General features: G+C 37.5%; 3 protein-coding genes across 12 annotated transcripts in view; 2 read left to right on the top strand and 1 right to left on the bottom strand.

The window, feature by feature from the left end:
* LOC123867825 (PH and SEC7 domain-containing protein) overlaps positions 1-13,793 on the top strand; it is a 41,226-nt gene extending 27,433 nt beyond the window's left edge. The window contains exons 5-21 of one of the 9 annotated variants that reach the window (XM_045910104.1): positions 1,561-1,812; positions 2,389-2,505; positions 3,258-3,369; positions 3,854-3,984; positions 4,318-4,422; positions 4,769-4,863; positions 5,253-5,617; positions 5,774-5,949; positions 6,728-6,921; positions 7,000-7,198; positions 7,946-8,103; positions 8,328-8,454; positions 9,240-9,341; positions 9,630-9,774; positions 10,172-10,294; positions 10,590-10,627; positions 10,665-13,793. In XM_045910104.1, coding sequence (XP_045766060.1) covers positions 1,561-1,812; positions 2,389-2,505; positions 3,258-3,369; positions 3,854-3,984; positions 4,318-4,422; positions 4,769-4,863; positions 5,253-5,617; positions 5,774-5,949; positions 6,728-6,921; positions 7,000-7,198; positions 7,946-8,103; positions 8,328-8,454; positions 9,240-9,341; positions 9,630-9,774; positions 10,172-10,294; positions 10,590-10,627; positions 10,665-10,779 — 2,554 coding nt within the window. In that variant the 3' untranslated portion in view covers positions 10,780-13,793. Of the gene's footprint in view, positions 1-1,560; positions 1,813-2,388; positions 2,506-3,248; positions 3,370-3,847; positions 3,985-4,317; positions 4,423-4,768; positions 4,864-5,252; positions 5,618-5,773; positions 5,950-6,727; positions 6,922-6,999; positions 7,199-7,945; positions 8,104-8,327; positions 8,455-9,239; positions 9,342-9,629; positions 9,775-10,171; positions 10,295-10,589 lie in introns of all 9 variants that reach the window. The other 8 variants (XM_045910101.1, XM_045910105.1, XM_045910102.1 and 5 more) reach the window with 8 other exon arrangements.
* A 2,432-nt stretch (positions 13,794-16,225) lies between these two features.
* On the bottom strand, positions 16,226-17,550 carry LOC123867849 (BRISC and BRCA1-A complex member 1-like). Its single transcript, XM_045910146.1, has 2 exons — positions 17,359-17,550; positions 16,226-17,258 (listed from the first exon to the last, which is right to left on the bottom strand). Exons 1-2 carry the CDS (start codon positions 17,403-17,405, stop codon positions 16,472-16,474), a joined length of 834 nt encoding a protein of 277 aa, XP_045766102.1. The 5' UTR covers positions 17,406-17,550; the 3' UTR covers positions 16,226-16,471.
* A 916-nt stretch (positions 17,551-18,466) lies between these two features.
* Positions 18,467-22,860, top strand: LOC123867850 (RWD domain-containing protein 1). Of its 2 annotated transcripts, XR_006796519.1 has the most exons (6): positions 18,467-18,658; positions 18,732-18,934; positions 19,961-20,104; positions 20,719-20,905; positions 21,676-21,905; positions 22,083-22,860. XR_006796519.1 is itself a non-coding variant. In XM_045910147.1 (5 exons), exons 1-5 carry the CDS (start codon positions 18,589-18,591, stop codon positions 21,783-21,785), a joined length of 714 nt encoding a protein of 237 aa, XP_045766103.1. In that variant the 5' UTR covers positions 18,467-18,588; the 3' UTR covers positions 21,786-22,860. The 2 variants fall into 2 exon arrangements, 1 of the variants encoding a protein (XP_045766103.1); XM_045910147.1 differs by having other exon boundaries at positions 21,676-22,860.
* The last annotated feature ends 1,990 nt before the right edge of the window (positions 22,861-24,850 follow it).

The raw sequence follows: 24,850 nt of genomic DNA, 5'->3' as shown, positions 1-24,850 counted from the left end.
AAATGAATGAATCGATGTTTATTCAATTTTAATTAACACACTCTATATGATAATTTGGTCGTTATTGCTTCGCGTAACATGTTTGACGTGAATAATGAATGAAACACAAACTGTACTTTCACCCATCACGTTTGTTTTGGCTAAGATTCAGCTAAAGAACTAAAATCCGATTATTATCACTGTATTCAAAATGGAAGAATGGTTAATTACTTTTGTTCTTAAAAGGATTATCCAATTTTTCAGACATGCAGTCCACGGAAATTATAACACCATTAATAGTCACAGAATAAATTATTTTCAGAAAAACTACCGCTTACGAAATAATAAGTGCCAAAGTAGTCGTTTTTAACTCCCGACCCAAAAAGAGGGGTGTTATAAGTTTGACGTGTGTATCTGTGTATCTGTCTGTGGCATCGTAGCTCCTAAACTAATGAACCGATTTTAATTTAGTTTTTTTTTTGTTTGAAAGGTGGCTTGATCGAGATGCCAAGAAAATCGGTTCAGCTGTTTGAAAGTTATCAGCTCTTTTCTAGTTATTACTGTAACCTTCACTTGTCGGGGGAGTTATAAATTTTTAATTTACACTTGTTCGACATAATTTATCAAAATCCAAATCTAAGGAGTATGTTAGGAGTTATAGAGGAACAGATGAACGTACATAAGAACATCCTTTCGGAAAGTCAGGCAATGAATTTTTATTCATTTCCAAATGGCGGGATATTCGCGGCGATTAAGAAAACTCTGACCTCGTTACTATAATGAACCTGTGGAATGGAAGCGTCACGTGCACAATACTGAATTGTTAAGCTTTCCAGCACTTCAGAGCGTCATAAACTATGTATAACGAGCAGCCTGCAGCTAGCTTCCTTTGCCCCGCTTCAATAAAATTTCAACTTTATCAAAAAACCGGTCAAGTGCGAGTCAGACTCGCACACCGAGGGTGCCGTACTCGGATATTTTTCTCGAAATTTTGCACGATAAATCAAAAACTAATAGGTACATAAAAATAAATTAAAAGCTGTTTTAGAATGTACAGGTGAAGCCCTTTCATATAATGCCCCACTTGGGTATCAATTTGAAAATTAAAAATACAAATTATTTGTTCATGGATTTTTTCCTTTATTTATGCTATAAGACCTACCCACCTTCCAAATTGCATGATTCTAGGTCAACGGGAAAGTATCCTATAGGTTTCCTTGACAGACTGTCATAGGATGTTTGTGCTATAAGGGTCCCTTTTTTCCTTTTGCGGTACCGGGAACCCTAAAAAGCGGCTGAAAGTCGGCTCTTCTCCGAAAAGACTATAGAAATTCTATTCAAAGAAGCAACACAAATTGAAATATAAATTTAAAATCTCGTTTATAAAGGCCGAAATCAAAATAGTCGACTTTTAAACACGAATTTTAAGCAATTCGTAACTTTTAAAACCATGCTTAACTAATTTGAGCTATTCAAAAACAGGCAACTAATTAATCAATTGACTTTACTAAATAGGCGTACGTACTACTATAGTTTGAAAACGATTATTTTTTATTATCATTTTCTTTTTTTGTAATCTAGATCGGGTTCACCGCCATCTAGTAATTCTAACAGCAATTCATCGAGCAACTCGTCGAGCAACGGGTCGGGCGGCCAGTCGGGGGATAGTTGCGAAGGATTGCTGACGGAAGAACGGGTGGAGAGGCGACTGCGCGTCTCGCAGCCTAAGTTCGAAGCCTATATGATGACTGGGGACCTCATGCTCAACCTGTCCAGGGTTGAGCATCCACATCACAACCACCACGCACCCACACATCGAACACATTATCACAGGTATTTTTTTAAATTAAGTAAAGTACAGGGCGCGAAGTTTTTTGAACGAGCCATACATATTATGACTGGTATTCCCCTTACCTCTCTAACTAAGTGTAAAGCTTGTGCTAGAAGTAGGTACGACTCGTGCAACCGGTGGGGTTTGACCGCCGACCTTTCGGATTTCAGTCCGCTCCTGTAACCGTTGAGGCTCTAATTTATTACAATCGAAGGACCTACGCTAACTCAATTAACAATGCTCAATCGCACAATTATATGTATTTTGTCAGCGACTAGCCGTTGATTGCAGTTTTGAAAAATTTTGTAGGGATTTGCTCAGACTTGTGGCCACAAATATGCCAACATGTGCCACTTTACCCCTTTTAATCTTAACCGATAGGCAAGTAAGCAGCTTCAAATAGTCCGCCAGTATCTTGCATAAATGTTCGACTTGTTTTATTTCCTTTGTATTAAAAAAAAATGAAAAAATTGATTTAAAGAAACTAAATCCATTTTACCAAACATTTAAAAATACATATGATTAACATTACATGTCATTTAAAAAGACATATTTTTCAATAATGTAATTTATTGTAGATACAATTCCACGCCCGCGTCGCCGAGTGAGAATCGGTTAGCAGCTCGCGTCGAGTTGTCACAACGGCACAACTCCTCACCCGACACGGGCTTGGTCGGGGACCACGCCAACAAATTGTAAGGTTTTTCAAGAGCGTGATTCGCTAACTAACTGTTCAAACTGAATGATTTAACATGGGGTGATTCTACAATTTTGCTTCACTGAGTGATAAAAAATGTTAAATGTCAAATGAGCTGGGCGGGCTATCATTCAGCGTTGAACACTGAGGTAGCGAAATACCCCCCAGGCCGTTACTGATTGGTTGGTAGCGGTGTTGTATCGGTACACTCGGTTCTTCAGTATAACGAAACAATACCGTCTCGATTTCTCGCTTGTCGTGCCGTTTAGAGCAGGAACAATTCTAGCAGAAAAACTTCAGTGAAAAACCGAGCCCATTTTCTACGAGTGTTGTCTTCTGACGTTTTAATACTAGCTGATACCCGCGACTTCGTTCGCGGGGATATAGGTTTTTAAAAATCCCGTGGGAACTCATTAATTTTCCGGGATAAAAAGTAGCCTACGCGTTAATCCACGGAATATTCAATTCCAAATTTCAGCCCAATCCGTTCAATAGTTTTTGCGTCAAGGAGTAACAAACATACATACACACAAACTTTCTCCTTTATAATATTATAGTGTAGACACATATTGGAGCACAATTTCGCGTGTTTCTTTGCTCGTATTATTCCACTAGATGTGACTAAAGAGACGCATTCCATCACGTATGTCGGGCCGATGCCGCGCCGACGAATCAGGCAACGGCCTTATGTCACCCTAGTCATAGCAAATCAACAATTTTTACACTCATTAACGGTTTCAGCTTTGGCAGGTTCAATTCACAACCTGCGTCACCGGCGGGCGGTAATGCAGCTGCGAGTGAAGTCGCGACACGCACACAGCAACATATCGTTCGAACTTCGAGGTCCGAAGATCATTTACAGGTAAATAAAAATAAATTTATGATGTGGTGCCTCTAGTGTCCGTTCTTTTAAAGTCTAACCGTACTAAAATAAAGCATATGCAGCTGAGTCGAGGCCGCATGCGGTGAATTTTTTATACTGAATCGAAATGGGAATCAGACAAAAAATTCGAACCTAGTAATCAGCATGGCAGCGTTGACTAAACGAGGACATCATTTAGTCAACAGGAAGAAATCTAGATGATTTTCGTTAACGAAAGAACGTGTAAAATTTTCCTCAGCATTTTATTCGCGCAGAGCATTATCCGAGCTATTCAATGTGTCACATTGTAGCTGAAATCCGCTAGATTGGTCCCTAGTCTTAGTTGGCTCGTGTGGGCTAGGCGTCGCGACATGTGCTTTTGACGTCATTTGACGTACCGAGCGTGTGGCTCATACGACATTAATGTTCATATGGTGCAATTAGCATTAAAAGACAATGTTTGAGAACGCGGCGTAAGTTCCAGAAGGAGTCATCGCTAAGCGCGGTGGCGGTGGAGCTGGAGGAGGACGTGACGTCATCGCTCAACACGCTGCTGGACGCGCGCCCCGACTCCGCCACGCCCGCGCCGCGCTCCGACTCCGACGAGAGAGACAGGTGCGTCAACACTAGCGTATACTGCAGCAGTTAGAGGAGGACGTGACGTCATCCCTCAACACGCTGCTGGATGCGCGCCCCGACTCTGCTCTCTTCTCAGTCGCGCTTAAAATACTTGAAATCCGGACACGGTTGAGAACCGTGCGCCTTGCAGTCTCTTTACAAGTTACGTAACTAATAAAAGCAATAATGCACTCTGTTCACAACTCTTATTTGAAGTCCCCTAGCTATACTAGCGTTCCTCATCGGACGCTAGTACTTTATTTACTTATTCTAAAATAATTTATATAAAAACTGTAATAAATAGTATGTTATTTTAATATTCACAAATAGTTGTGGTACCAGGATCGTGTGGACGTACAACGCGCCCGTGTCGCAGTGCAACGGCTCGGCCGCCACCTCCAACTCCACCTCCATCTCCGACGGCATGTCGCAGCGGTGAGTTTAACGAAACACTGTGGTACTTCACGCTCACGCCAAACTCCGGCCAATTTTTTTTGGTCTTGATGCCGTTTTCAAATACTTTTTTAACGCAGAAATATTATCCAATTCTACTCAATTTCATGACGACATAAAGCATTTCCAATATCAAAATAAGGCTAGGAGCTCAAGGGTGGTTAAATATTCGGCTGTCAAATAGCCGCCTCGATACATTGTACGACAATGTGTATTAGTAAATCACAAAAGAAAATTTTACAAATGTTTCAAAATTCTCAATATAGAGCCTTATTAACGAGTTCTCCAAGATTAGTGGAAATAATAATATAGTTGTCGTGTATCGCAGGTCGTCGTCCCCGCTGTCGCCGACGTCGGCGTCGTGGTCGGCGCTGTCGCCGCACCGGCCGGCGCTAGCGCCACACCACCACCGCACACTCAACGGTAATCATCAAACAATGCTAACTAGTTCCAGCCTGCCGATTCGCTAATTCGGAATTGATAGCCACTGAGCTGATTTGACGTTTATTTTTAATCCATTGAAGGTTTTCTAAGAAAAAGTATTTTAATATCACTCAGTTAAACAGCAATGTAGAACTAACCAATGTCAAACGAGTATGGTGGCTATCATTCAGTGTATAGGGTAGTGCCTAAAACAAGGAAATTTAGAAAAGCTTGGTTTAGGACCAAACTAATATTGATTGAAAACCTTGGTCTTACTACTAGCATTCTTTATTGGAAATTCTTAAGCATGTAGCCACTTTTTAGGAATAGGCGTCAGATTGTGTAGATATTTCAAAAGTGACAAATTCAAAAGAGTATTTCTTTTCTAGGTGATATGAGCTTATCAGAAGCCGTATCGAATATTTCTAGTCCAGACTTTCAAGACCAAGACGACATGTTCGACACGGGTCGGGAATGCCCCAGGATGGAGCTCTCCGACCCTTCGGACTCCGACTCTACGATACTAGTCTCCGAACCTTGTCACAAACGAGCCAAATCCAACTCCTCTTACTCGGAACACGGCAGTGACGTCACGCTGAACGGCGACAAAGACTATAGGATAGTTATACAAGTGAAGGGACCAGAGAAGAACGCTAACGCGAGCGATACTGTAAATAATAATAACAATAGCACTAACTACGCACAAAACGGAAAGGAGAACGGGCACAACTCACCTGAGAATCAGGGTTATCAGGTACATTTTTTTATTCATATTGCTATCTATGCATTTACTCAATTTCAGACAGACAACAAAGTGATCCTATAAGGGTTCCGTTATTCCTTTTGAGGTACGGAACCTTAAAAATAATGATATTAGTATGAGTATAAAAAAAAATATACTTGGTTGTAGGAATTATGTAGCGGTTCGGATGCGGGATCGGACGAGGGCTCGGATGTGGACTCGCTACACTCGTTCCACTACAGTCCCAAGGCGGTGGACATCCCCTCCGCGGAGCGCCTCGCCAAGCGCCTCTACCACCTCGACGGTTTCAAGAAGTCGGACGTGTCACGTCATTTAAGTAAAAAGTGAGTGATATAATAAAATATAGGAACTATGCAGTGGTTCCCATAGTAGTTCAGATATATTTTCTTCAGTAGAGTAAATTAACTGTCTAATTCATAAACTCACAATAAGTTCTGCATACTAATTGTACTAATGCTTTACAATATTATTGGCGTCACTCAGAAAAGCAGGTATTATTTAAATATTTTTATGGAATTATTGGAATGTCCTCTCATTACCAACACAAAAAACACAAGTTCAATGTGTAAAGGTAATCCGAGAGTCTTAATCTGAACAAACTAATGCCAAAATAAATAATTTAATTAGAGCGTGATTGCTATCACAACATCTAATTATTCAGTTCACAATCCAAAAATCGAAAATATGCGATATCTACTAAAACCTTCAAAACACCCGTATTTATGCAAGTTCAATCTTGTTGGCCGCCTAGCAACAGATTGTATGACATCGAATGAGCCAAATATCGATTTTATCAAACTACCTGCATTAGATAAATTAATAATTTTATATTATTTTTGACAACTCAAATCAATTTTTAAAAATAACCTTACAATATGATGATTAAATCCTTTTATTTCTCCATGTAACGTTAGGGCTGTAGTTAGTTTCCATATTGTGTTGTTTTTGGCTACTGCCTCGACATTTTTCCGCCAAGTCCCACACTTTTAAAGTCTGCTCAATGGATCTTCTTCAGTTGTAGTTGGTTGACCAGGTCTTCTTTGACTGAGAAGTTACTGGGAGTAGAACGCTTGGTAATAATGATGTCTTCGTATATTCCAGCAACGAATTCTCCCGCGCCGTTGCGGAGGAGTACGTGAAGCACTTCGAGTTCAGCGGCGCGACACTCGACGAGGCGCTGCGGTCGTTCCTCGCGCGGTTCGCGCTGAGCGGAGAGACGCAGGAGCGGGAGCGCGTGCTCGTGCACTTCTCGCGGCGGTTCTTGGAGTGCAACCCCGGCGCTTTCAACTCGCAAGGTCAGTGTAGTGATGCCCGTTGTATTTATCCTGCTCTATCATCAAACCTTACTTGAAATAATTAAAATATTGGAGCAGATGCCGTACACACACTGACGTGCGCCATAATGCTGCTGAACACGGACCTGCACGGCTGCGGCAGCGGCACGTTCCGCCGCATGTCGTGCGCCGAGTTCATCGAGAACCTCGCCGAGCTCAACGACGGCGAGAACTTCCCGCGCGACACGCTCAAGCACCTCTACCACGCGATACGCAACCAGCCGCTGCAGTGGGCGCTGTGAGTATACATACACTTATACTCACTCTTGTATACTACTGGAATAGTTTCATTTCCCATCTGGTGTCTGTTTTGTTCAAATTATATTAAATTACCTTTACCTTTACCTTTTATATTAAATTACGGTTACCTCTGCGTTAGGATTTCTTATCCATTTTCTATAAAATCAAGAAATGTAGCGGCCTTGATGACAGTGGTGGGCGGAACGAAAGCTGGGCGATGATACATTCAACGCACAACTAGTAAAAACGACGACATCATACCCGTGGAATTCGCAATTCACATAATGGGTATTTTTATAGTATAGGGGACATGTGCCCTAGTTATGGTAACGCATATCAATCGATTGCGATTGTTAAGCAACGTTGATCCACGTCGGCAACTGGATGGCTGACTGATTTTGGGGCCAAATTTGGCCTTTTCGAGTCCTCCGTGCCTCGGAGAACACGTTAAGTCGTCGTCGGTCCCGGTTACCATCACTAACATCTGATAATAACTGTAAACCCTAAGAAACGAAATCTCCTTCTCTTAGTGAGTTGTATGCGGAAGGATCTGAGGACCCACCGCATTATTATCCCAAGAGAAATCGTGCCATTATGTGATTGTGATGTGATTAATAAAAAGGGGCCACGACCCTCAGGACTGAGGAATACGACTATAAAGAAGTCTTTTAATATTCAAAAACGTCTTTCAGACAGACTTCAGCTTGTCCAGAGACCGGAACTAAACAATGCTTTGCCTTTACAGAGACGCGGAAGCGGCGCCCACTGGTGGCGGTGAAAACAAAGCGACGCCGCCGGTGGGCAGCAACCCGTTCCTGGACCTGCCCGACCAGAGTCGAGCCGTGGAGTACAAGAAGGGCTACGTCATGCGGAAGTGTTGTTACGACGCTAATGGGAAAAAGAGTGAGAAAATGTTTTATATCTGTTACCCATATCGAGGGGCGTGTGACCTACTTGTGACAACGCATATCGATCGATTGCGATTGTTAAGTAACGTTGACCCAAGTCGGTAACTGGATGGGCGACTGACCTTGGAGGTCCAAATTCGGCCTTTTTGCTTCCTCCGTGCCTCGAAGAACATGTTGAGCCGTTGGTCAAAACCGTTTTTTTTTTTTAATGTGTTTTAGCCCCATTCGGTCGTCGCGGCTGGAAGATGTTCTACTGCACACTGCGCGACCTGGTCCTATACCTGCACAAAGACGAACACGGCTTCCGTCGGAGCCAAATGTCCGATAACTTGCACAATGCTATCAGGTAATCTACAAATCAGTTATTTTCACTGGATTGATCGCATTTCTAATACGAACCGATAGGTTTTAGCGGCTAGGATATGGAACCCCCTTCCGGTATCAGTTTTCCCTTCCACTTTTAATATGGGTATCCGTCAAGTCAAGAGTGAAGCAACTTCTAGGCAAGCGCGCTCCATCTTAGGCTGCATAATCACTTGCTAGCAGGTCTGATTGCAGCCAAGCGCTAGTCTGTAAATTAAAATAAAAATTGATGACCGCGACTTTGTCCGCGTACATTTAGAGGTTCCCACGGGGGAACTCTTTAATTTTCCGACAAAAAGAAGGCTATGTCTGTCTCCTGTACCGTTCGTTAAATTATGTGGATGGGTCGTGAAAAGTAACAAGTACACATTTATAATATTAGTATGTTCTGGATGATGTCCATAATTTCGTCCGCGTGGGTTTAGATTTGTAGAAATCATGTCATAGTAAAAATAACTTATCAGTCTCCAGCTGTGTGATTCACTAACTCGGTGTTCTACACTGAATGATGGCCGGCCTCATTATGTCATTGCTTGGTTTTACTTTGCTGCTTCACTGAGTGATATTAAAATATTTTTTTTTGTAAAGAAACCTTCTATGAATTAAAAGTCAATGTCAAATGGCTATCATTCAGCATTGAATACTGAGTTAAATATTATATCTTCAATTCATGCAAAAAATTTACATCGATCTGTTGCGGAGTGATTGAAGAACAAACGAGCACACTCACATTTATCGTATAGATAGTGATTCATATAATAACTTCAGGATACATCACGCGCTGGCAACGAAAGCCACGGACTACACGAAAAAGCAACATGTGTTCAGATTGCAAACTGCAGACCAGGCAGAATACTTATTTCAAACTAGGTAAGTATTTTTAGAATATTTAAATTTTGTTTAAACTGGAATGGATTATTCAGGATAAAAATAACCTATCCATCTCTAGGATGCAAACTATCTCTTTTCTCTGTACCCAATTTCGTCAAAACCGGTTAAAAGAACTTGCCTTGTAGAATCGTGGTCGTCATTTACCATGAGATCAAAGGCGTCGGACTAATGTAACAAAACTTTATAGGGTTATAGTATGCAATCTGCGTTAGGTACCCTTTAAATTGGACTTTACTCATATGTTACGAGTATATATGCAATTTTCAGCGACTCAAAAGAACTATGTTCATGGGTGGAGACGATCAACTTCGTCTGCGCGGCTTACTCGGCGCCGCCGCTGGCCGGCGCGGTGGGCTCGCAGCGCAAGTTCCAGCGCCCCCTACTGCCCTGCACGCACACCAAACTATCAATGGTAACTGACCATGAATCTCTATCCGCATCCGTATATGTTGCAGCGAAATGGCATAAACCGGGAGTTACCCAACTCCCTTAGGGCTAACGCCCGGGAGATGTTAAAACGACAACTCAATTAGACTATTTCACTAAACAAATCTAGTGATATAGAATACTGAGCATCTGATAATATTAATAAGATAATATTACCCAATTGAACCTAAGTCCCCGGCCTGCGCCCAAATCAAATCATAGTTTTTTCCGCGGGAATTTTAAATCGCAGTGCGGGCATCTCTATATGATTGCAAGTGTCACGGAATTGCGAAGAAAAATGCGCGATTTTTATTCACAGTGCGGGCTAGCTTAGCCCTGAGTGTGAACTGTGAACGGACCATAAGATGATCTTTTGTTCCCAGCGAGAACAACTAGCGGACCACGAGGAAAGGGCCGCGCGACTGGAGGAGGAGCTGGCGGCGCTGCGCCACGCGCGCGAGCACCCGCATGCCACGCGCGACAAGGACCACTACCTCGTGCACGAGGTACCGTCACAGCATACTTAATAAATAGTACCTGACAGGTACAGAAGGCCTAATCCGCAAAGCGTAAATAAAGCGTCTCTTATTACAAAACAATAAAGTGCACTTTAGATCTCACAATTTACTATTATTTTATCACGTTTTTATTTCCTTTCCAATAACTTTACCAAACATGATATGATTGTATTGGCGGGTGTTTACTTGAATATTTTTTTCTGAGTGCATTTAATTCTTGATTTAATTTTATGTACTTATCTGTTGGCAAACCAGTAAAATAATTGATGAAACACGTTTGCAGATAAAGAGGTACCGCACGTATGCGTACGTGATGCGCATGCGCGGTGGCGGCGCGGGCGCGGACGACAACGCGCCCGCGCTGCCCGAGCGCGCGCACGCGCACAACCCGCCGCCCTGACGTGCCATGGCGCTGTTCGCCGCCTGCGTGCTCTGATGCCCCGCCGCGCGCGCCTGCTGCGTGGCCCCACTGAACGTCGAGCGCGGACGCTATACGCTACACCCACAAATATAAGTTACGACAGCAATGTACATCTGAACAAACTGGCTTGACATCGGCAAAGTGTGAAAAAGTGTGGATGTTACACAGTGAGCCGCAAATATAAGTTACGTACGGTAATTACTTCTGTGTTGGTTCCCGGCAAAGTGTGACAAAGTGTGGATGTTACACAGTGAGCCACAAATATAAGTTACGTACGGTAATTACTTATGTGCTTGATACTGGCAAAGTGTGACAAAGTGTGGATGTTATACAGTTGAGCCACAAAAATAAGTTACAATTGCAATGTACCTTGCAAAGTGCAAACTAGCTTGATACCAGCTAAGTGTGACAAAGAATGGGTGTTATACAGAAGGAGCCACAAATATAAGTTACAAGGACAGTCCAAGTGCAAACACTATAGATTAGATCCACCAATATTAGTTACGACGTTATAAGATGTAGACGTCTTTAAATTAAAATACTTTGCTTGCAAATCCACAGATGCCATTGTAACTTATAATTGAGGCAATAATGTATTCAAGTGACGTGCGTTTTACTATAGTGTTGTCGCGCAAATACAAACTGAAATAGCAACTTGTCCCAAACTTTAAGAGAATGTGAACCAAGTCAGGCAAAATGGGTGTGAATGTGTCCAAAATCTTGTGCTTACAAAGAACTGACTCTCGCCAAATTCTAAAGATAAGTTATATGTTGTATTTGAAGAATAGAATTAGCCTCATGGTAGCTTATTCTGTTGTACATATTCTCTAAACTAAATTGACAAGTCTAAAGTTGCCTTCAAACTACGGAAATATAATATAATATATAAATATCGCTCACCCTACTTTTAAATGTCACTGTCCACACTTAGATGTAATATTATTACATCTAACAGTGTGAACAGTGACATTTAAAAGTAGGGTGAGCGATATTGATGTATTATATTATATTCCGTAGTTTGAAATCAACTTAAATGTAGTGCTATACTTTTGCTGAAGGGAACATTATGAAAAGGATAGTAATCATTTAGACCTGTCATTTTTGTACAGTACAGAGATTGTGTGCAGCAAAATTATTATAGCCACAATGCCCCTTAACCTTTGTAACCATTGCAAGGCTGGATGCAGATTAACAATAATAAAGATGTGAATGTTGTGAAGTGACAGCATGTATAACTCTTAAGTTATTTATAAAAATTTACAGACATTATAAACGACTTAAAAACAATGAATGTATGACAGAAATGTGTATAAGCCATATTCTTTATGTAAATTTTTATTTGTAATCGAAATTAATGCTGAATCAAAGAACTGTAGAATCATTACATAGGATTTTTCCATGACCATGGGAAAACAAAACTAGGGAAAAATTGGTCTTTTTGATGTGGCTACTTCTGTTATAACACACACTCTGTACTTCTGTTGTACACAGTCTCTAAACTAAATGAAACTGACAGGTCTAAATCTAGTGCTATCTTTTTCTACAGAGAGCATTATGAAAGGGATAATCAGCAATATATTTAGACCTGTCATTTTAGTTTAGATATTGTAGAGCCACATTAAGCTGTTGTTGCCAACCTTGGTGACAAAACACTACTTTGTAATATAAAAGTGAAACCAAAGTGGCAGTCAAACCCCACCTAATTAACCTTTTGGTTGCATACTGAAATGGTAAGAATGAAAGTATAGAATTTGATAATTCTATTTAAGCACCACTTCATAATAACTCTCAGCCTATATTGGGCCCAAAAATATCAGTTATATTTTATAAAATAACAAAAAAAAAATGCCTACAGATTTTTTGGTGCAAAAACTGCTCATTAATAAAACCTAACCACCACCTAAAATTAATCAAGAACTTAGATCAGAAGCATAAAAGTACATTTTATACATTAATGTTACTAATAAAAAAAATGTAAATAAATGAAAATTCTTATTGTAATAATAATGTAATATTATTGTGATCAAGAACTTGGAACATACAAGTACATTTAGACACTATTTTATATTTAAAATTAATATTACCAAAAAATGAGAAATAACACAAATTATTATTAACTATCTTAGCTATTTCTTCAAGAAAATATTGAAATATGGAACCCACTTTCATATTCACATGAATGTGGACAGTAGGTTCAATATTTTACTATTAGTTTATGCTAAGATACCTCTTGCCACTTCACAACTGTTATTACCCTGTCCAAAAGCCAATTCAATAATAATTAAAGAATAAGAAGAGGATGAATGAATGAATATACTTTTATTCTATAGGACCTGCTCTATCAAACATTTTACTGATAACAGGCCGCCATACTTTGAAGCGTGCGTAGGAGTCGTTTTAGACAAAGGTGAGTCAACACTGCGCCAGTGTCTATTGTCGTTACGCACTTGGTGTCACACAAGCATACGAATTTGTCTTCACTTTTAAAATACGAATGTATGAGCTTTGCCTAACCTGAGTTTTATACTTAACATCTTTGCATTTATTAAACAAAATATGGAAACGCTTTGCAGTTTTAATTAACTGCAAAACATGTCCATATTTTGTTTTCAACATTTTGATTTCTATATTTTTGCTGTCAGAATATGTTATTACTATTTATATATGGCTTATAGGTGGAGATAGTGCCATGTTTGTTTCTATTTTGGCTCAATCACAGTATATAAATAATATATATTCATAATAATTTTGTCCTCTTTTTTTAGTCATTGGTTCAAAATCCAAATGCTTCTCTAATGATCCTACTAATTTCACTCACAAAGTTGGTAATGTTAAAAAGTTGCAAGTGTGAAGTTTGCACTTAGCAGGAGCTAACAAAGTGAGCTTATTAATATTTGGGTAGGGTAATTATAGTTCATTCAGTTTTGAAAGTATGTGTTACACACTACAGCACAGTAAGTGATATAGTGTGCATCACTTACTGTGATGTGTGCATACTATCTAAAATATTGTTTACAGTATGAACCAACTTATGACTGCAGCTGCATTCACTTATGAATTCTCTTTGAATAGTTGTTCAATATGTAACATAAATTATTATTAATAAAATACTATGAATATCGTAATTAAATGAGAAATTTAGGGACTCTCTTAACTAGGCGGTGACTAAGTAAATAGTAGGTAGTATGGTTTAGAAAACAAAATGTATTGATCTAACTTTGCCATAAGACTGAATGAGACATCAAGACCACATTCCATTGCTGATAATGTTAGCATAAAATGAGTTTTACCGATTCACTAAGGAAGAAAAAAGCAATTGTGATAATTAAGACTAAAAATTATCATCAGACTTATTAAATAACAATATTCATCAAAATGATTACCAGTAAAACATTTAGCTAAACATCTTAATACAGATAAAGTAAAGATTCCCTTTACAGAAACTTCAAACTATAGAGGGTTTGGTCAAAGTGATTTCAATCAAGTACTTATTTGGAATGTGTATTAAATTCTGTATGAGAAAAACACAAGTTCTGCTATTTTAGGATGAATCATGTAGTATCAATTAATTACTGTAATTTAGTATTCATTTTACCAACATTATATTATAACATTAATCACAGCTATTTCCATGTTAGTACTGAATATTATAAAAGTAAACACAAGTAAAGTGAAATATGAGTACATGTGATTTATGGAGTATGGCTTATCCCATTTATCCACCCTTAAACAGCCACCCTAGGGTGTATCTCGCAAAATGTGTCCATCTATCGACTTGGGACTGAGTGGATTAACAGAATTAGAGGGTAGATGGACACACGGTTGCACGTATAAACCCCTTTTAGAGTGGATAAACAGATTAAGCCTAGAATATCAGTAGTTAAATAAAATATGTATTCATCTAGTCCTGTCTTCCTTGAATAATTTTGCTTTAACAGCATTTTCCAGATTTTATTTTAAAACAAGATGGTAAATATGTATTACGTCAAAAAATCAAAGTGTATTTATAAGTAAAGCATGGTAAATATATTTGTGCTTAAAAGCAAGTATTATTATGTTTAACATATTGACTAGTATAGAACGAATAGCCCCATCTAGTGGTATTCTAAAAAATCTCTCATAAATGTTAAAACTAAGTAAATAATTAATAGTAATCCATAGATATTGGTTGGGATATTGATATTTTATAACAATGATAGAGCATGACTATCGAGTATAATAATGAAATAAATTGCGTATACAATTTGCATCTGTTGACTAAGTTCATTCTTGGCAATCGGGCTATATTTATGCTTTAATGGTTCTCTCTATGTTAAACTTTAGTTTCATTTCAGTCTGTATGAAATTTTTCATTCCATGTTTAATGAGTTGGGAACGAAATTTTGTGGTGATAAAATGATTTAGCTTTAGTTTTGCTTTAAGGCTTCATGTAGTTGTACTCAGTATGTTACTTGACTTTGGCTGAATTTATAACAATTTTGTAAATAGATTTTAAAGTGTTGAGACTGATAAGTGAAGTTATTTATTTCTTATATAAATCAACCAGTGTCAAATCTTGGGGCTCATACAACTTAAGCACCTAGGATCTCAAATGCAATACTATTGTATAGTAATATAGAATTGCAACTGTTTTTTGAAGGAATTATGGACATCATTATTAGTATTACCTGTCAAAATATATTCCTCAAAACAAGCTCTATTTATATGTTGTATAATTTGCATAGTTATAGTATACTTTTGGAAAGTGATATGGAAAGCATTCATCAATTGTTTGTTAGTAATGGCAGAAGTGGCAATTTATTTATACAAGTCTTCATTGTCTCATCACAAATAATGTGAGCTACAATATGTGATGTGAGTAATAAAATACAGAAATGTGTACATAAAATGATTTACACAATCTACTTTTTACTTGATCAAATTTACATTTGGTAATAAAAAATAAATGTAGATAGAGATGGTTGATTATAATAATAATGAATAACTATGTGTTAAATAACTTTCAAATCTTTATCACATAATAAAACAATGTTTGAACAGAAAAAATAACAAAGATCAAAACTTTTATTAGTAAATCATGTTTTTTTTTCTTTCAGGTTTATTTTACAACATACTTTATTTTTTATTATTTACTAGAAAATGTATAGTTTGATTAGTTTTATTTTGTTTTAAATAAAAATGTTTGCCTTGAGCTTGTAAAAACTGTGTGCTTATTTTACCTACTTCATCACATTATAATGTATTTATTATTTATAACCATTTATATGTATAGTAGAAATGTCAGTCTTACAGCATATACCTACTTGGCTTTTGGATACCTTTACAATGAGACCACTTTAGATTTATTTGTGTATTAATAATAACTAGATGATGCCAGCCATCCATGAGGATTTAGGTATAATAACTGTGGGAACTCTTGATGTTCCAGGATAAAAGTAGCCTTCATGTCTCCAGGATGCAAGCTATCTCTGTACCAAACACCTAAATTGGTTCTGCAGGTAGGTGACAACATTAAGATTTATAATATATGAATGGATATTGTATTTCATAAGTTTTAAGTTATGTTATAGATAAAATAAATCTATACAGTCATATTGATTAGATAAGTTAGTCAAAAATTTTGGTTATACAAACTTATTTTACCAATGCTTTTAACCATAATGTGATGGACAACTATTAATGACATGAACTTACAGTAAAAAAAAAAAAACAACTATAAAGATATATTCCTACTTGCTTTTTAGTCAATACCTAGATCCAAAAGAATAGTCTGCATTCTTCTGCAAGGGTCTTTGCAAAGGATGTGCAAGCAATTTTACTATACTATCATGGATTTTAGTAGCATTCCGTGACACTTCAAAAACATATGAATAACCATTATCCAAGTCTTGCAGGGCATCGTAAACTTCTTCACATTTATAAAGGGCACATTCTTTCTCGTGCACTAATAAAATGTCTATATAAAAGTATAACTGTTTCTTGAGAAAATCAAAATAGGGATCATCCTGAGGAACAATCGGAATACAGCTTGAACGAGCATACAGTACTATCATACGTACAACGTACGGTGGTGGTACCATACATTCAGATTTCTTATATTCTGGGATTTCAACCTCCCGTTTTAATATTTGAAAGATTTTCTGGAAATCAAAGCTTTCAAATGTACTATCTTCACTATTGACATAGTCAATAGCATTCAAAATGTCTTTCACATTGTTAGTAAAATTTTGCACAAAGCTTGGTTCTGAATCTTTTAGTACAAGCAAAGCAAATTCCGTCTTCTTATTAATAGCATGTTTGGAGTATATAAAAAAATCTAACACTCTCTTTAACATGTTAATTCGCGTGTATGTGGTACCATCATTTAGCCTAAAGACTGAATTTTTATCCTCATGGCAAACATCCAGGCAAATAATAATCCTCTCCGGCACGTTAACATTCGGTAAGTTGGGCTTTTGGAAGTTAGCTATAACCTGTTCTTGCAGATTCGCAAATTCGTCACTCAATGTATTCTTGGGTTTAACAGAGGAACTGCAAATAGGAAAGTATCAGTTAACTTTTGTCATAAAATAGAATAAAGATACAATACATAATAATATTCGTCGTACATAATAATGTAACTGCAACTAACCAAGGGTCCTTATTTTCTTGGGATGCAAAAATGTCTGGAGTATCCATTATTTATAAATTTATCTTTGTAGTATAATTAGATATCAATTCAATCAATAATGATTATAACTCTAGTCAACGGCGCATTCTTATAATTTGTGAAAATTAAATTAAAAACATAATTTAAATCAACACAACAACTCTTTGACATTGACAGTCAACACCAGTTACAGATTACAGAATACAGATTACTTTACTCTATGGTCAACACCATTGAGCTTGATTGAGCTATTGAGGCTCAACGGTTGAGGAGCCGACTGAATTCCGAAAGGTCGGCAGTTCAAACCCCACCCGTTGCACTATTGTCGTACCTACTCCTAACACAGCTTTGCGCTTAGTTGGAGGGGAAAGGGGAATATTAGTCATGATTAGCATGGCTAATAATCTTTAAAAAAAAACTCCTATTTGTGGTGTCTTAAACTCAATCAACTGTCAGGTCAGCTACCTCAAGCTATAAATTATTTTAATATACCTACTGTACAGCTCATGGTACGGCTACTGTCTATGCTGTCAGATAAACAATATACCTACATATACTGAGTACGGACTTCATGTGTGGCATAGTTATCTGTGTGTTGGCGTTTGCTCATAGTTTGCTGGCGCGCGTGCTATGCCTTTTTGGAGTGTTTTTGTGTTTTACCGGTGTTTTTGGTGGTGGAACTGATTGGGAAGCCCTCTAAAGGGGCGCCGCGCGTGTGTTGGCGGGCGCCGGCACAGATATCGACCATTTGTTTATTTCTCTCTCGTCTGGCTTTACAAAGATAAGCCAATGTCAAGTTTGTAGTTATTTGTAACAAGTTAGGAAAACTACATAAGTGTGGACCCCGTCTGTGCCGGCGCAGGCCGACACACACGACACCGCTTTATAGCGCTTCCCAGTCAGTTTTAACAAAAAAAAACACTCCAAAAGGCAGAGCACGCCCGCGAGCTAACACCAACACAGACGAAGTCCGATAAAGATCATATACTTATATAGTTTCCCTAACTTGCAAGTAACTACAAACTTGACATTGGCTAATATGTGTAAAGCCAGACGAGAGAGGAAAAAAAAATTAAACTGAGTCCTGACGTCTGACATACTAATCTATGCTGTCTATGAAACTAACCTTAAAATTGGAGATTTATTTATTTTTTAATAAATGTTGTAAATATAATTTGCAAATCTATTGTAAATTTAAATACTGAATTAACTATGGATTACCATTACGAACAGACAAGTGAAGTGGAGGCGTTAGACTCGATTTATTATGGAGATATGCAGAGTAAATCAACATTTGCCATATTAAATCAAATTTTTTGTTATCATTTAATTAGGTACTTATTTACTTCTTATAGTTTTACAGACAAAGCCGATGCACAAATTCAGTATACCGATTAAGTCGGAAGGATATGATGATGGTGAAGGACTGGCATGTGAGTTGGTGTTCACATACACACCGAAATATCCTGAAGAGTTGCCTGTACTTGAGATCAACACAGATGAAAGTTTTGACGAGATTGTGGACAAAAATGAACTTTACAATCATTTGATGGAACAAGTAATTCACATTCATTATTTTAATTTTTATTCTACTTACTACAACTTAGCCCTTGACTACAATCTCATCTAATAGTTACAGTCTAAGATGAAAACGACGTAATCTGGAAGAGAAATGGTAGTTTTTTATTAATCTCCTCTTCTCTTTACCTATATCTCTTTTTGGGTTTTATCTAGTGTTGTGCCGGAAAGTTGAATCACTTGGCGGCACAGCTTTGCTTGTAAGGTGGTAACTAGACACATCCGAAACTACACTACACTAGACCAGAGACTATTTAGAAATGTCAATGCCCCTGCTGCAAATGGGACCTGGGATGGTCCACTTATAAGACAGCTTAACAATGAGCCAAGGAGGATGAAATATGTAGTTTGTGGCTGGGCGAATTGAGTTTTCCCAAGTGCATGAGATAAATATATTCTGGGACTTCCTCTGTGTTGGTGTTAGCTGGCGGGCATGCTCTGCCTTTTTGGAGTGTTTTTTGTTAAAACTGACAAGAAAGCGCTCTAAGGGGGTGCCGTGCGTGTCTCGGCGAGCGCCGGCACAGACGGGGTCCATACTTGTATAGTTTCCCTAACTTGTTACAAATAACTGCAAACTTGACATTGGCTAATCTTTGTTAAGCCAGACGAGAGAGCAAAAAAATATATAGTATGGTCTATCTGACTGTTTGTCTGTCCTCCCTATATTATCTTTTGATATATATTATGTATTATTAAAATTCACCCAATAGCGTAATCCAATGGACCATTACCAAAAATTTTATTGAAAATTATTTTAGAATTGAAAATTTCAATAAAGGCAGCTAACAGAGTAATATATTTCTGCTCAAACTATTGTCAAAAATAAATTACAGAATTATTTCTTTAAAAATCGTATTTTGAACTATCTAAAAAGCTGATTTTTTATTATTTTAGCCATTTAATGTTGATATACTTAAACAACAATTATTGCTAGTAATAGTTAAAAATTAAATAAAAGTAAAGAATAAGATGGCTGTAACATTATAAAATAAGTAACACATTTCAGGGTAAAGAAAATCTAGGCATGGTAATGATATTTACACTGGTGTCAGCGGGACAGGAGTGGCTCAATGTGCAGTGGGACAGCATCCAGAGAGAGCGGGAGGAAGAGGTTCTAGCTAAGAAGAAAGCTGATGAAGAAGCAGAACAGGTAGGAAGTATTATGTTTTTATCTGTGTTATCTGTGATCATTCCAAGGATGTTTAGCAAATTAATTGAAGGTAAATCCCTTTTAGTTACTAAGTACTAACTTAGTGTTTAAGTATTGTTACTAAATACTTAGTGTTTACCTACTAATATAGTAACATATTAAGTTTTTATTGTTACTAACAATACTAGATGGATAGAAGAACACTTCATTGCACACAAAAACACATGTAAAGGAACACAACACAGAAATAAGAAAACAGAAAAAACAATTGTGTGCAAAGGCAGTCTTATTGCTTAAAGCAATCTCAACCAGGCAACCTTTGCGGAAAGTAGAAAGAAAAGCAGTAGATAAAATTTATATCCCCCGATTATATCCACTGATGTCATACAAATCAGTGGATATAATTTTTATCTACTGCCCATGCTAGCGGGGCAGGATTATAACTACATCCATGCAAAAAAATCACATTGAATTGTTCGGTTTGGGCCGAATTGAAGGATATATACAAGCACATGTCTTTGCAATCCTTATATGAGTATGATAACATCCACGACTTAACCCGCGTAGATTTCGGTTTTTTTTAAATTTTATTATGGTGTTTTTCTTGTTTCCAGAAAAGGTTTGAAGGCACGCGTGTGACGGTAGAATCATTCCTAGCGTGGAGAAAGCAGTTTGAAATTGAAATGGGTATTCCTGCCAAAAGGGAGAAGGAAGGAAAAGACAAGAATAAATTAACAGGCAAAGAGTTGTTCCTGAGGGACACCACTCTTAATGAATCTGATCTCAAATTCCTTGAGGATGGTGAGAATTTTTCTACTATTATAAAATTGTTACAGTTTGTTTGTTTAAATTACGTAAAAATCACTGGTCCAAAATATGTGATGAAACATTAGCATTTTAAGGTATGTCAGACACAAAATACTGCTCCAACTTAAATCAATATAGGTATTCAATCAAGGTATTTAACCAACTTCAAAAAGGAGGAGGTTCTCAATTCCTCTGAATCTTTTTTTTTTTATGTATGGAAGACATCTAGACCGATTTGAATTTTTTTTTTGTTTGAAAGGTTATACTTTGCAGGTGGTCCCATATAAATTTAGTGAAGATTTGATGAATATCTTCGTAGATTGAGAACATAACTCCTCAATGGATAAGAGAAAATTGCTCGCGTTCAGTGTAATAGCTTAGTAAACAGTAGGTTTTTAACTAGGCATAGCACATTCTAATAGAACGGGGCCAGTAAAAATTGTGAAATTAAAAAAAACCCACTTCAATAACCATAGACACTAAAAAGTAAAAAATTATTTTTGTTTCTACACGTGTAATGTATGTCTGAAGTCGGGCGAGCTTAGATTTCTAGTTTCTTTTATTATGCTCGCTCTGTCATTGAAGTCGGGTTTTTTTTTGAATTTTTTTGAGGTTTCGCGGTAGGAATGCCTTGATTAGATTGACCACAGTTTGCTTATCTTCCAGCATTGAAATGTCTGATATGTATCATTTTCAGTTTATGGTGTGATTGCACCAATTGCATACCTGTATTGTTAACAAACAGGTATTATTATACTTTACAGGAGACGCAGTCAAAGTGGATGAATCATTATTTCAAGACTTGGATGATTTGGAGATCTCAGATGATGACGACGAGGACTACGTGCCGGGACAGAGCAGCGAAAGCGATTAACAAACAGCCTCGCGCCGTCAGTAGCGCAAACAATGCAAACATGGCCTTAACTCGCGTTATAATCCATAACTTTTGAGAACGCACTCGCCATATTTGCTCTGTGTCAACTGTCATGTCAAATATAATGCATAAACTTTAAGTTCTCACTCGCCATATTTGCTCCATGTGTCAACTGGCATGTCATAAATACGGTTTACCCTTAGATTAAGGACTAAAATTGTACTTTTGACAAAACTGTACTTTTGACATGCCATGACAGTTGAGCAAAAATGGCGAATGAGTTCTCAAAATGTACGCACTATGTTTTACCCTTAGATTAAGAACTAAAATCTGTGTAAAAAGTTTACACAGAGCAAATATGGCGAGTGCGTTCTCAAAATGTATGCACTATATATTATACTAATTGTTCTATTTCATGAAGTCCGCTCGGCCTAGTTGCAGCACAGAATACTCAATAGTACGTTACAGGAACAAAAGGTTCCTAAGACAGTTACCCTGATCTTATTGGATTTCTCCATACTGTCCCAGTTAAAAAACACACTGTACATTGGAGCCTGGTTGTAGTAGTGAGTGTATCAATAAGCATTAATGTGCTTGTGTGCGTACCGTAAACCGTCGCGGTCGAGACACTAAAACAATGTGTACCTACATGTGGTGCACACGCACACAAACAGCCAAACGGACTTCATGAAATAGCGCACCTATAATACAGTTAATTTTTGTTCCATACATTTACGTATAAGGTAATTAGAAAGCTTTACAAATATGTTATTTGTTAGCATTTAAATAGACATGAAAAAAAGTAATGGAAATATGAAAAACGCCATAAAAGTTGGCACTCTGTTGAGAATTCTCTAAAACCATATCCTTTTTTCAAACACTAAAAGGCTGTGAAAAAATATGAACAGTGAATTCAACCAAATAAGGGGCAGAATTTGCTATTGATTACAATGGTTTCATTTTTTGTTAATTTTCTTTTCTTTGGTGCCTGTGAAGTGCGAATTTTGTATACTGTACACTTTACCTAAAGACATGTCTGGGTTTTAACAGAGCTGTAATTTTTTTATTTTGAATTTAAAATAGAAACTTTCCGCTGTGACTTGTGAGCGAAATCATTGCGCGTTGTGGCGAGTGGCAAAAACAAATGTAGGCATAGAAACGTATGAAGCTTGACCACGCATCGTTACCTGAAGCCATCAGCTTCGCCATCGAAGAGAGTAAGTTATTCTCAATTCTTGGGGCTTCGCTCGTCGCTTCGCTAAGTAAAGGGCTTCCGAGACGGTCAAGCTTGTCTGGCTTGATCAAGCTACTTGACGGTCGCATCAAACCGCTTGATGCGCCGGTCAGGCAGCTTGATCAAGCAAACGGCACTTTTCTCATATCTCGAACACTGTCCGAACGTCGCGTCAAGCAAACATAAGATCGCATCAATCACTGTCAAGCACTTAAATGCTTGACTCAAGCATCAAGCAAACATTGTAGACGATCAAAATGTTTGGCAGCTAAAATCTACGTGCTTAACCGTCTCGGAAGCCCATAACACTTGTAAATATTTGAAGGAAAAGTCCTTCCCGATCAGAAAGTCTCACTTCTCTTATCCAGCCAAAATTTTTAAAATTGAATAGAGTAAATACTTAACTATGAGTGATCTTTTATAATGAGTTGTTAATTGTAATAAAACACATTGTTTTTATTCAGAGAATAGTTTTATTTACACTTTCTCTATAGATATTTACAACCAACACGTATTTTATGTAAAAAGCATTTTGACATAACACATATAGGTACCTCAACATTCAAGTTAAAAAAAACAACTATTTGAGCAAACAAAACAAATAACTAGCTCTTACATCACATTATAATATCAGCTAACATGTGGCTAACATAGATTAAATACATAAATACTCCTAACATAGTCTGTTTTGCGTAAATAAATGCGAATAACCCAATCAACGTAACTATATCTTATACTAGCCGATGCCCGCGACTTCGCCCGCGTGAATTTAGGTTTTTTGAAATCCCGTGGGAACTCTTTGATTTTCCGGGATAAAAAGTAGCCTATATGCTAATCCAGGATATGATCTATCTCCATTCTGAATTTCAGCCAAATCCGTCCAATGGTTTTTGCGTGAAGGAGTAACAAACATACACACACACACACACACACACACATACAAACTTTCGCCTTTATAATATTAGTGTGATTAATTTAATTATCTTAACTATATTGCAGGACAATGTGTTGTCTTCAAACAAATAAAGAAAAGTGATATTTAAATAAATTAAGATTCATATCATATTAATTAAAATAAGATATGTATAGATAATTTAATTTGAGGGTACTGTGGCCTAATACTGAAAAGTCGAAGCTGAAAATGTTGATAAAAGCAAGCAACCAAATGTTTCTTTTCAAGCTTCGGAACTCTTTGTGGGTGAATCTGGCCGGTGTTTTAATGTGTGTTTGTATCTAGTTATAAAAATACAACCATTAGCCAACAGAAAATAGTGTACATCGACCTTTAGAAAGGGATTGCGGCTTCGCTGAGCGTTGTCTCTGTCACTCATACCTATGTGACGTCTTGTTGGTCTCAACGACAGAGACAACGCTTTACGAAACCGCTTTCTCTTTCCAAAAGTCGATGTGTAATATTTCCTGCCGGGTAAACTAGATTTATAAATACATACGAGTATGTCCTAGTGAGTACCTATGTCTAACTTTGTAAAATATATTTTGCCGATTTTAACACTGAACATAGTTTCCATTCGATTTTGTTATAAAATGATGTCTCTAAAACGGTGGAGTATTGCGTATTACAGACAGTTTAGACATTATAACAATTTGGTTTGACGTGTTCTTCTGGTACATAAGTACAGTATACGAGAAGGTAGGTACCTACTTCCTGCCTAATAGATACGAAATAGGTCAAAATAGTAATTATTGGAATTCATATTAAGATAATAGATACTCATTTAACCCACACAAGACAATGATACCTAGTAATAAACAACAAATGGTTCAATGTATATCACAACATCCAGATTTGTAACAAGTTTAGTTAAACGCG

This window comes from Maniola jurtina, chromosome 8 (genome assembly GCF_905333055.1).
Source record: "Maniola jurtina chromosome 8, ilManJurt1.1, whole genome shotgun sequence".
NCBI lineage: Eukaryota > Metazoa > Arthropoda > Insecta > Lepidoptera > Nymphalidae > Maniola > Maniola jurtina.
Note: the sequence above shows the minus strand (reverse complement) of the source record. Positions and strands in the feature narration are given on the sequence as shown.

What these genes read in the sequence shown, in the direction of transcription:
- LOC123867849 (XM_045910146.1), bottom strand. Translation starts at nt 17,405, where the DNA reads ATGGATACTCCAGACATTTTTGCATCCCAAGAAAATAAGGACCCTTG. An exon ending in CAAGAAAATAAGGACCCTTG is followed by an intron (nt 17,259 to 17,358) that starts GTTAGTTGCAGT and finishes TCCTATTTGCAG; the next exon opens with TTCCTCTGTTAAACCCAAGA.
- LOC123867850 (XM_045910147.1), top strand. Translation starts at nt 18,589, where the DNA reads ATGGATTACCATTACGAACAGACAAGTGAAGTGGAGGCGTTAGACTCG. An exon ending in TTATTATGGAGATATGCAGA is followed by an intron (nt 18,659 to 18,731) that starts GTAAATCAACAT and finishes TACTTCTTATAG; the next exon opens with TTTTACAGACAAAGCCGATG. An exon ending in TCTCAAATTCCTTGAGGATG is followed by an intron (nt 20,906 to 21,675) that starts GTGAGAATTTTT and finishes TATACTTTACAG; the next exon opens with GAGACGCAGTCAAAGTGGAT.